General features: G+C 54.6%; 1 protein-coding gene across 1 annotated transcript; it reads right to left on the bottom strand.

Annotated features, from left to right (window-relative positions):
* Positions 1–8,988: 8,988 nt before the first annotated feature.
* On the bottom strand, positions 8,989–11,685 carry LOC135424009 (immunoglobulin lambda-1 light chain-like). The gene is made up of 3 exons (XM_064674786.1): positions 11,568–11,685; positions 11,098–11,433; positions 8,989–9,497 (listed from the first exon to the last, which is right to left on the bottom strand). The coding sequence occupies exons 1-3, from the start codon at positions 11,611–11,613 to the stop codon at positions 9,175–9,177; spliced, it is 705 nt and encodes a 234-aa protein (XP_064530856.1). The 5' UTR covers positions 11,614–11,685; the 3' UTR covers positions 8,989–9,174.
* Positions 11,686–12,392: the final 707 nt, after the last annotated feature.

Genomic DNA, 12,392 nt, shown 5'->3' with positions numbered 1-12,392 from the left:
GTTGCTGCATCTTTGGCTCTGTTTGGTGTTGCCGGGGCAGGTGCTTGGCACGGGGCTGTGGGGTCAGTGGGGAGGGAGCTGGGGGACTGTGCCCGGGTGGCACTCAGGGATACCATCCCCTGCATGGTGTTGCAGGCTGGGCATGAGACCCCCCCTCCCTCCTGGGCAATAAATCCCCAGGGCCAAATCCTGACCCTGGCCCTGGCTCAGGGTCCGTGCAGTCCCTGTGCTGCAGACACTGCCCTGTCACTCTCCCCAGGGTTGGGGCTGGCTGCTGGAGGGATGGGGTTGTCACTGGGAACACAGCACCTGCAGTGCCCTTGTGCAGGGCACAGGGATCTTTGCACGGAGCTCATTTTGTGCTGGCAGGAATAGCTGCAGTTGCTGGCGCTGCTGGGGCAGAGCTGGGTGAGTGGGGTGGTTCATAATTAATGTGCTGGAGCTCCAGGCATGTTCCCATCTCCTCTTGAATTATGGGTGAAGAGCACAGACCGTTATCTGGGAGCAGAGTGGGGGGGGCTGCAGTTTTTCATGATTTCTGGAGGGAACCACTGCCAGTGCAGGGCTCCAGCCCCCAGCCCCAGAGTTGGCTGCAGCACCCGTGGGTGCAGGGGTCCTGAGAATCTCCCTGTGAGGCTTCAGAGGTGAAGCCTGTGCTGGAAGAGGCTCTCTGTGGGTGAAGGGGCCCAATCGCGGACCCCCCGATCCCCACAGGGGTACTGGGGTACTGGGGCTCCACGCCAGCCGTGCCACGGGACACGCAGGACACGTGGGACACACGGGACACAAGGAACACACGGGACACAAAGAACACACGGGACACAAGGAACACACGGGACACAAGGAACACACGGAACACAAGGAACACACGGGACATGCAGGACACGCGGGGGCGCCGCGAGAACGCGCACGGGGAGGAGCCCGGAGCGCCGCCGCAGCCGCCAGGGGGCGCTCGGCTCCCGGACGCGTCCCCACCACTGCCACCGGTGTGTCCGTGTGTCCGTGTCCTGTGTCCGTGTGTCCTGTGTCCTGTGTCCTGTGCCCGTGTCCTGTGTCCTGTGTCCCTGTGTCCCTGTGTCCCTGTGTCCCTGTGTCCCTGTGCCTGTGCCCTGTGTCCTGTGTCCTTTGTCCTGTGTCCCTGTGCCTGTGTCCTGTGTCTGTGTCCTGTGTCCTGTGTCCTGTGTCCGTGTCCTGTGTCCTGTGTCCCTGTGCCCGTGTCCTGTGTCCTGTGTCCTGTGTCCCTGTGCCCGTGTCCTGTGTCCTTGTGTCCCTGTGCCCCATGTCCTTGTGTCCCTGTGCCTGTGTCCCTGTATCTCTGTGCCCATGCCTTGTGTCCCTGTGTCCGTGTCCTGTGTCCCTGTGCCCCTTGTCCTTGTGTCCCTGTGCCCATGTGCTGTCCCTGTGCCCATGTCCCTGTGTCCCTGTACCCCACGTCCTTTTGTCCTTGTGCCTGTGTCCTGTGTCCTTGTGCTCCTGGTCCTGGTGTCTCTGTGCCTGTGTCCTCGTGCCACTGTGCCCCATGTCCTCGTGCCCCTGTCCCCTGCCACTTTCACCTGCATCCTTGTACCCCTTTTCCTTGGGCACCCATGTTCTTGTGTCACTGTCCCCTTGTGTCCTTGTGCCTCTGTTCCCTCATGTCCTTGTGCCCCTGTCTCCCATGTCCTCATGTCCTCCTGTCACTGTCTCCATGTCTCTGTCACCCATGTCTCATGTCACCTCATGCCCCTGTGCCCCACATTCCCCTGTTACTGGCCCTTGTGTCCTTGTACCACTATTCCTTGTGTCTCCATGCCCCTGGCCCCCATGTCTCCTGTGCCACTGGCCCCCGTGGCCTCATGCCACTGTCCCCCATGTTCCCATGCCATTGTGCCTCTGTCCTCATGGCTCTGTTCTCAGTGTTCCCACACTCCCTGTACCTTTCCATCCCCTCCACTTTGCCCTCTGTTTCTCCCATGTCCCATCATGTCCCCCTTTGGCCCTGTCCCCCCAGGTTCCCCTGTGTCCTCCATGCTGTCCTTGCCCTCCTGTCTGTCCATGTCCCACTATTCCCCACTGCACGGCCCAGTCCCAGCCCCTTGCACCCACAGGACACAGGGCAGCTGCCCCATGAACCTTCCTGGGTCCAGCCCAGGGTGGTCCCAGCCCCAGCTGGTGAAAGAAGGGGCCCAGCTGGTGAAAGAAGTTGGCCACAGTGAGCCCCACATGGCTGCAGACCCCCAGTGCCCTCCAGTACCAGGCCAGGGTGTGAGGGGCACCCAGATGGTGGGACCAGTTGTCAGCCAAGGGGGACCATGGAGGGCCCAGGCTGTGGCTCTCCACAGGCATTGGGGGCCCAAAATACTGGGCAGGAACCCTGGGAACAGACATCCCAGCAGAGGGTCCACATTCCCTGGGGGACCTCTCCTGGCCAGCCGTGGTGTCCCCAGCAGAGGACTGCAGTGGCACCAGGCAGGGTCTGGCAGCAGAGACCGTGTGGGTGGTTTGACACCAAAGTCTCAGCACACACTGGGCAGCCCTGCTGGGACCCCACATCTGGGGAGTTTTGTGCCTCTTCTGGGAATGCTGGGCTTCCCTGGCTGTCTGGGAAAAGAACATGGAAACACAGCCATTGCTGAAATGGGGCTAGAAAATGGCTTTTTCCCGCTCCCGCCCTGCCAGCGGCACGGCCCAGGCAGCGGTGCTCGGGGTGCCACGTGCTGGAAAGTTTGTGCCGAGGCAGTGGAGCGTGGAGAGGCCAGGGCTATTCCTGGCTCCCAGATGGTGTTTGGCTGAAGCGAGCTCTTGGTTTTGGCGGGCTGTAATTTTAGCACAGCCTGTTCCCGCGCTGTGGGGCTGTGGTCAGAACAGCTGCCAGTTCAGCTGGGGGGCCACGATGCACATCAGCACCCCCTGCCCACCCACAGCCAGCCCAGGGTGCCCGGCCAGAAGTGCCCAAAGCATGGCAGAAATGCTTAACCCCAGTGTTCTTCGTCCCTGCAGTGGCTGCAGAGGAAGGGGAAAGGGCTGTGGCTCTGGTGGTGTGTGTGCAGGGTGAGGAGCTGCCAGAGAGGGTGTCACTGGCCAGGGTAGAATCATAGAATTGTTATGGTGAGAAAAACCCTTGAAGATCATCAAGTCCAGCCTTCAACTAACACTGCCAGTTCCACTGTTAAATCGTGTCCCTAAGCACCACGTCTGTAGGGTGCAAGGTCCAGCCTCAGGGTGCACCCCACATTCCCCTCCGATCCCCCCACCCTGCCTGCAAAAGCAGGTACTGCCCACCCCGGATGTGGAGGGGGGAGAAGGCAAATTTGGCTGAAAATCCTCCCTAACTGGGTGAGTCAAACCCTCATGCTCCCTCCTAAGGGCCTGGTGAGGACCACAGTGGCTGCCCCTGTCACACCCCCCAGCCACCACTGCCAGAGCCTTGCTGTCACCATACCACCATCACCCAACCTAGAAATTTCTTAACATTAAGCTAAAAAATCCACCCCGGGAGTCCTAATAAGGGCTGCAATTCAAGGACCACCTTTCTCCAGACAGGCAGCACCAGCCCTGCACTCAAATCTTTCTCCATTAGCTGATCTGGGGGTCAGCAGCTGTTTCCCCCAAATATGAGAGAAAACAAGGGTTTGCTGGGTGCCCAGACCAGGCTGAGGCTCTGCTGGAAGTTGTGTTTTATTACCACAATAACCCTGAGATGATAAATATTTTGAAGTAGAAGAAAGGTGTTTATTTTTGAGTTAGTTCATCTTGTTTACAACCTGTTTAGAAGCCTGGGCATTTCTCTTTGGGGCTGTTTACTGGGCTCTCCCCAGGCTGTTACAGGGTTTTATACACATTTAAATAACCCCCAGCAAGGTATCTTCCTGCCAGCTGCATGTGGTGTCAGTTGCTGTTTTGACACAGCTATGCAAATGGTTGCTCTTGTTTTCACAAATGGGCTTGAATGCTCAGGTCCTGTTTTTACTACACCAGCCTCCAACATTTATTTATTTTATTTAATTCCCTTTCAATTGCAGGGTGATAAAACTTGGCTTTGGGCTCTCTGGCTGTCTCCAACTGGGTGTTTGACCTGGGGTTGCCCAGGGGTGTTTGATAGTATTTTTTCATAACTTGTATTTTATCATTTATATCTTGTATTTTATTGATGTATAACCTGTCTTTTATTCATTTATTACCTGTCTTTTGTTTCTCAGACTTGGGGAAACTTACCCCACATTTTGTGAGCCTGCAGGCTGCCCCTGTACCTTTCAGAAAGTTGGACTGAGGGATGAGCCCAGTGAAAGGGCTGCCTGGCAGCAGGCAGGGACTAATTAGTTTAATTCAGTTAACGAGAGAGGATTCAGGGTGACCTGGCAGCAGGGTAGCAGCAGGAAGCCTCAGGCTGGTCCCCCTGTGGTGGTGAACTGGGATGAGAAGGGTACGATGTGAGCAGTGTCATTGTCTCCCCTGGCCCCAAACCCCACAGGTGAGGGGTCAGTGGTGCCCAGCCTGGTGGGCCTGGATGCACTGGGATCACTGGAGAGGGTGTGTGGGTGTGTGTGTGTGTGTGTGTGTGTGTGCATATATGTGTGAGCATGTGCAGCAGCTGGGACATCCCACACTGGGGCAGGGACCACCCTGTTAGGCAAGACCCCACTGGGGGTCCTGCCAGAGACCCTTCAGGGGACAGGAGGGGTCATCCAGGCTGTGGACACACACCCTACCATGGTCCAGAGTCCCACTAGCCTTGGCAGTGGCCCCCAGTGAGTCCACCATCCAGCTGGTTCACCACCACCAGCACCCACCCTGCCCATTTTGGGCAGCATCAGGCCAGCCCAAGACCTCTCCCCCCACCTCAGGGACTGATGGCCCCACAAGGTGATGGCCTTGCAAGGTGACAGCCTGGCAAGGCAGAGGCAAGAGCTGCCACCATCTTAGGCTGAGCCAAGTCAGGGCGTGGTGCTTGCTTGTCTTCACACGTCAGCACCCACTGGAGACAGTTTCACTTCCCTTTTCGGGGCACCCTTTCAAATTTCTGATTGGGGACTGTAGTGGGTGAGGGATAAATTTAGCCAGGGGATGCCCCACAGTCACACAGCTGCATGGTGAGGCTGGCTTTGGGGGGAATGGGGGGGCAGTGCTGGCGTGGCACAGCCTGGGCTCTGAACAGCCTTTCCCCGAGTCTTTCAGGGCAGGCGGCTACGTGAGCGGGGGGAATGTCAGGATGGGGTGCAGGAACCACCAGCTGCCCCTGCAGGTTCCTGGGGGCTGCACCCCCAGCTCAGGCAGGGCAGAGGCCATGGAGCTTGGCACAACTGCAGGACCAAAGCGAGAGGACTGTGCCATTCCCCCCATGGCTGCCCCAGTGGGTCTGGCTCTGCCCCGCTCCCCCCAGCCTGGGCTGGGCTATTCTGGGCCCCTGCTCTTGCTTTTGAGTTTCAGCCCTGCTGCCTCCAGGAACGTGGCTGTTTGTGGGGCTGCAGCTGCAGGGGGAACAGGCGGGACCTGTCCCCTCCGGCTGTGCCACGTCGCCCAGGTCTCTCCTGATAAGGTGTTTCATCAGCTCCAGGTGCCCTCACTCTGCTCCTGCCACGTCCCCACAGAGACACCACTTCCTCCTGGCACAAGGCACTGGGGCTTGCATGGCCTGGGGAAATCACCCAGTCATGTGCAATAAAAAAAGCAAACCAGATTTGTTTTTTGTGCGACAAAGCTGGCCAGAGGTCGTCCCATGGAGAGGGAGTGTTTGGGGAGCAGAGCAGAGCTTTGCCCTCAAGGCTGGGGGCAGCGGTTTGGTGTGAGGGTTGCAAGAGCTCATGTGATCCCACACTCCTTTGCCTCCATCTCTGCATCCCTCCCTCTGGTCTAAACCCCCAGGGTTTATTAAACACCCCCCTGAAAGCCTTGCTAAGCCCTCACCAGGGAGCCTCAGCCTGGGAGCACAGCTCTCAGCAAGTACAGGACCCACTGCCTCTCTCTGCAGCTAATTAAAGCCTTCCCAAAACATCTCATTTACTAAATTAGATTCCCCCCGTTTTAAAATTACTGGTGAGCTGGGAAAACAAGACAATTAATGACTGTTGAAATTTCAGTGCAGGAGCCGGCAGAGTAAGAACAGGAGCTGCAGCTGGGGAGAGGAGGGAGGTGTTGGTTCTGCTTAGCACATTTGCTCATAAGAAAGCCCCAGTGAGGGTGGCTGCGAGAGTGGGGCCAGACTGTTCTTCCCAGGCACTGCTTCCCTCCCATCCAGGAGATGGATCAGGACCCACATCCATCTCTGATTCCCAGCAGAGGCTCTCCAGCCCTGTTGAAGACTTGTTATGGGTAAAACTGTGGCTGGGAATCTGCTGAGGTACAGGCAGCGGGGGAGGATGGGAGCCTGGGGGCTCCAGGGCCACTGATCTATAATTCATCAGGTTTTTCCTTGCCAGCTGTTGCTTGTGGAAAAGATTTAGTAAAATCTTTTAATCAATAATTAGTGAGGTTTCCTGCCCCTGGAATCAGAGACGTGCCTGTGCTCTGCCTGCCCAGACCTGAGCCAAAGCGAGAGCCTGGCTCATGGCCTGGAAGGACCTGCCCCAAACTGAGCCCACAAAAAAGTGGGGCCAGTGTCCTGTGATCAAGAAATGGACTTTACCAATGGAATGTCAAGATGTATTTCAAACCCTGTGGAATGCATTGCCCTACCACCCTCTCCCTTCCAGAGCCCCCCCTTAAAAATTGTGGCATTTATTTATTATATTTATTTATTTACCCGGCAGCACAGCTCAGATGGGGGCTCCTGCATTGCCTGTCATTCACTCCAGCCTCAACCACTGCTAAGGGTCTGATTTACCAACTGCTGGAATCATAATTACTGAGACTTGAGCCTTCCAGTGGAAAAGAAGCGAGTGTCCTTCCTGGCAGAAGGTGTCAGTCCTTGGGGCATTTCTGGCTGGCAGAACCCCAGGTAGACGCTCTCCTGGGCAAAAGCCCTGGCAGCACCACAAGGCTGGGGATGAGATGCTGCAGTCAGGGGTGGGGCACGAGGTGTCTGTTGGCACCTCAGGAGGGGTCAGGCCCGGCTGCCAGCTCCCTGCCAAAAAGCAGGAGGGAAGAAGGACTGTGCAAATGCGTGGATATGGCACTTGGGGACTTGGTTTAGCAATGAACATGGTGGTACTGGGTTAATGGTTGGACTTGATGATCTTAGAGGTCTTTTCCAATCTGAATGATTCCATGATTCTATGAATCTGAATCAAGTCTTAGGAAATGCTGGAACCCAGGGCTGGCAGTGCTGGGAGATCCCTGGCAGCACTGGGAGACATGAGGCTCCTTTTGCCAGCAGCAGGACCACTGTTTTGTTTAGGCCATCACTGCCCAACCTGGTATGTCCATGGGAACAAGAGATGGATGAAAGAAACTCAATTCCCCTCCAAGTTCCTCTTGAATTTGCTTTCCTGGCAGGTTTGGTGTTGCTGTCCCAAGAGAGCCCAGCGTGGGGAGTGCCCATCCCACAGGGATGGTGTTGGCTGGCTCCTGGTCTGCCCAGGGCAGGTGATTGCCAGCAGGAGGCAGGGAGGAGACATGGGGGTTGTGGGTGTCTAAGTCTCTGGGATGGGCTTGGGGTCTGCCCCAAGTGGGGCTGACCTCTGCTCCTTGCTGCTCCTCAGTCTCCATGGCCGGGCTCCAGACATCCTTCCTATGCTCCAGTATCAATACAAGTTGGTGCAAGAGAGAACTGACAGCAGCCTGAAAAGGATTTGGGGCTCTTGGTGAATAAAAAGCTGGGCATGACCTGGCAATGTGCACCTGCAGCTCAGAAAGCCAACCATGCCCTGGGCTGCACCAAAAGCAGTGTGGGCAGCAGGTCGAGGAGGGGGATTCTGTCCCTGTACATGGCTTTGGTGAGACCCCACCTGGAGTACTGCATCCAGCTCTGGAGGCCCCAACATCAAAAGGACAGGGACCTGTTTGGGCCTGTCCAGGGGAGGCCACAAAGATCTCAAGAGTACTGGAGCACTTGTGCTCTGAGGAAAGGCTGAGAGAGTTGGAGTTGTTCAGCCTGGAGACAGAAGGCTGCAGGAAGAGCTTTTAGCAACCTTTCAGTACTTGAAGGGGGCTTATATGAAAGATGGGAAGAGACTTTTTATCAGGCTCTGATGCAATAGGACAAGGGGTAATGTTTCTTAATTAAAGAAGGGTTGATTTAGGCCAGATAACTTACTGTGAGAGTGGTAAGGTGCTGGCAGAGATTGTGCAGGGAAGCTGTGGATGTCCCATCCCTGGAAACATTCAAGGTCAGGCTAGAAGGGGCCCTGAGCAACCTGGTCTGTTTGAAGATGTCCCTGCTCATTCCAGGGAGTTGGACCGGATGATTTTTTAAGGTACCTTCCAACTCAAACTATTTTACTGTTCTATGACTCTGTGTCCTCAGATGGCACCTGCAGGGACATGTGCCAACCCAAAACCTGGTGGGGGTGAGGCATCCCACTGGCACAGCTTGGGGAGGAGGATGTGGTTGGCCCATTGCCCCTTTCCCAAGAGGCTGATGAGAACTGTACAGAGCGTGGCTGGGCACTCCCACCCCCTGTCCCTGGAGTGGCTCCTGCCTGCTCTGATGGGGTGACAGCAGCAGAGCACTGGCACTCTCAGCATAAGCATGGCCATCAGCCCCTCCATGTGCTGCAGGGCCACAGGGACACTTCCACAGAGCTGGGCTGGAGACAGGGCACATGGCATGCAGGAGCCCACGCTGCTGTGGCACAGGGACAAGGATGGCACAGCCAGCGACGTGCTTGATGATGGCATGGGGGTTTAGAGCAGGCTGTGCCCCGGGCTGCTCATCCCCTGGTCTTAGCCGTGCCAGGGGTTTTCGTTGGGGTCCCCAGGGCTGAGCAGAAGCTGCACAGAGCCCCCCCAGTATAAGTGAGTGTGTGTGTACACGTGTGTGTGTTCCCATCCCACCCTCCATACTGGTGGCACTGGGCTGACACCAGCCCGTGTGTGGGGAGCGGGCGCGTTGGAAGGACACAGAGACAGGGATGCTGAGCCAGCACTAGTTCAGTGTCGGTTTTTATTTGTCTGACACTCGTAGTGGGGAAATAGGAGCAGGGGACAGGGGTACATGGGGAGCGAGGTGTGTGGCTGGGGGGAGCCGCTGTCCCCAGAAGTGGGGAGGAGGGAGGGAGCCAGCAAAGGACCGGTGGGTGCGAGGAGGTCCCAGTGGGCTTAGGGGCACTCGGATCTGTTCACTGTCTTCTCCACATTGCCAGCCTCGTGCTTGACCTTGCAGGAGACTGAGTTGTAACTTTGCCACTGGCTGGCATCCAGTGTCAGGTAGCTGCTGGCCATGTACTTGTTGTTGTTCTGCTGCACGGACTGACTGGTCTGCACGTTGTTTGTGAGGGTGGTGCCATCAGCCACCCATTCCACTTCCACAGAGCTGGGGTAGAAGTCCTCCATTAGGCACACCAGAATGGCTTTGTTCTCCTTCAAGATCTGCTCGGAGGGCGGGGGGAAGAGGTGGATGGTGGGAGCGGTGTCGACGTGGCCTGCGAGGGAAGAGAGAGGTGTGGGGTCAGAGAGGGCCCTGTGCCCCACCACAGTCCCTGCCTGTCCAGCTGGCACTACCCACGAACTCCTTGCTTCCCCCACAGCCCAGAGCTTACCATTTATAACTTCAATGTATTTATAGTTTGGAAATCCATCCAGATATTTATTTATTTATTTATTTATTTATTTATTTATTTATTTATTTATTTATTTATTTTTTTATTTTTTTATTTTTTTATTTTTTTATTTATTTTTTTATAAATTTTTTACCTGTAAAATATGTGCATATATATGTGTGTAATGCATGTACACACATACCTACATCCCATATAGACTTGTATATATGTTTTATATACACCATCTCTACATATATGTCCATATACATAGTACATATTACAGATATATACAACTAATACACGTAATATACATATATTAATGATCACATCTATAAAGTATACAATATACTTACATATGTGGTACATATCATTGTATGAATACATGTATAATTCTATAAAATGCGTATAACAAACATTTATGCATTTATGCCTTTCCTATATGCAATATATATTATATTATATATTTTTATTTATAATATGCATAGCTAAATCTCTAGTTATTTGTCACAAACCTGTTTCTTTCCTTTTGCAAGGCCACTTGTTTAAAAAAAAAAAAATCAAATTTCACAGACAAACAACTCTGTTTTCTGCCCAGTTCTGCTTTCAGACAATTTCAGATGTCTCAGAAAAAGCACAAGTAAAAATTACAAAAAAATAATGGAGAAAAGGCGTTTGGTCTTTCCAAAGTGGTTCTGCTGCCTCCTCCAATGCACAGTGTCTCTATCTCTCTCTCATTTTATTTCTATCTCTCTCTATTTCTATCTGTATTCAAAAACCAGGATGACTTCTCCATTAAAAAATTTCTGCATAAAAATGGTCAAAGAACAGGGTTTTTGATCTTAGTCCCCAGTAATTTGGTTCAAATTGGGATTTTTAACCACATTCTTTTTAAAATTACAGACAAAGACAGACAAATGACATTCCTGGCAGCATTTTCAACGCATTAATCCCCATTTTTGACGTGACTTACCTGGGCAATGGGCTCTTTGGGATACCCCTGAAAGTTTTTATTTAAGAACTCAGGGACGAGCTGTTCATGGCTGTCCTTTCACAGCCCCTGCACCCTCGGCCACAGGACCCCACAGAGGAGCCCCTTTCTCTCACCGGTGGTGACAGACTTAGTCCTCAGGACTAAGAGTTGAGGACTTAGGTTTAGGTCTCTAAAAGAGGCAATTTTTGTCTTTGTTAAAGAAATTTGTCAGCCTAAAACCTAAGTTTTCCTCTTCCTGAGACCTCAGACATATTTCCTGGGCAAATTTTAAGATCTTTCATGTCAGAAAATACCCCCCAGTCCTTCGTGGCTCAGAGTCCACAGGGACAAGACCCAGCCCAAAACGCTGCGCTTCGTGCCCGTCCCCAAATGGGCGACAGACCCCCAGCCCAGCCCCAAGTCCGAGAAAAAAACCCCAAATCACCAAAAATCGACAAAATGTCACAATTTCGCACCGGGGAAGGAAAGACCGAGAAGAAATCGGCAACTCACCATCGCCTTTGACGGTCAACATGGTCCCGGCCCCAAATATACCAGCACTACTGCTGCTGTCGTAGCCACCACAGAAATAGACAGCCTCGTCCTCGGCTTGGACCCCAGTGATGGTTAATGTGCCCGTGGAGCCGGACTTGGATCCGGAGAATCGCGAAGGGATGTTCGAGGGTCTGTTGCTATTAACATAGATCACAGTGACAGGGGCACTGCCAGGGACCTTCTGCTGGTACCAGCCATAGCTGTAGCTACTCCCAGAGCAGGTGATCTTGACGGTGTCTCCCACTTTGACCGACATCGGAGGTGACTGAGTCAGCGCTGCCTGGACCAGGGAACCTGAAAAGGGAGAGGAGAGAGAAGAGAAGACAGGAGTCAGTCAAAGCCCCAGGAGCACAGTCCTCCCTGGGCAGAGAGACGGGACCCCTGTGCCCAAAGGCCCCATCCAGGCACGGAGAGTCCACTCATGGCACCTGAGGTGTGGGCGAGCACCGCGAGGAGGAGAGGGACCCAGGCCATGGTGTGATCCCACCAGCTCCACGTCCCTGCAATGATGGGACTGTGCCGTGGACCCTGACTCCCTTTTAAGCCCCCGCCCCACCAGGACACGGCCCCTCCATGCAAATCTGACCCCGCGCTCACGGCCGGATCCTTCCCGCGCTTCTCTCGTCACCTCCCTCTCTGCTCCACGCACAGCCCCACCACCACAGGTGCAGCAGAGCTTGTCCCTGGGCACATAGCGGAGACACCTCCCAGCTCCAAGCCAAAATTCACCCCCACAGACCCCTCATTCCCAGCTCAGGCTGAGTGCCTGCAGGACCAAAGGCCGAAGGGTGAGGGAGAGATGGACACTGGAGACAGAGGGGTACAGAAGCCACCACAGGTCCCAGTGATGCCTCTGGGACAATGCGAATCCCCAGCACTCCCACTTTTGATATTTTTGACTCCCATGTGTGTCCCAGGGCCATAAGATACTCCCTTTCTCTCCGGCTTTTCTGCCCTGGCTCCCACACTCCTCTCCTGCCAACCCAGATCCACCACTCCAGATCTTTGCTCTTCCCATGCATCCCCTCCCCAGAACAGTGGGAGCAGTCCAGCACCAGTCCCCGAGGTCCAGCAATGCCTCCCTGTCCTTGAGCTGGTTCCAAGCCCAATGGGCTGGTGCTCAGCAGAGGCAGCCAGAGCTGGGGCAACCTCTGGCCAGCCCTGCTCCGACTCAGGGCACAGGGATCACGGTTGTCGTTGGTAGCCCCAGCCCAGACCAGGAGTGGCTGCATCCCCGGAAATTTCTACCTCCC

This window comes from Pseudopipra pipra, chromosome 18, assembly GCF_036250125.1.
Source record: "Pseudopipra pipra isolate bDixPip1 chromosome 18, bDixPip1.hap1, whole genome shotgun sequence".
In the NCBI taxonomy this organism is placed as follows: Eukaryota; Metazoa; Chordata; class Aves; order Passeriformes; family Pipridae; genus Pseudopipra; species Pseudopipra pipra.
Note: the sequence above shows the minus strand (reverse complement) of the source record. Positions and strands in the feature narration are given on the sequence as shown.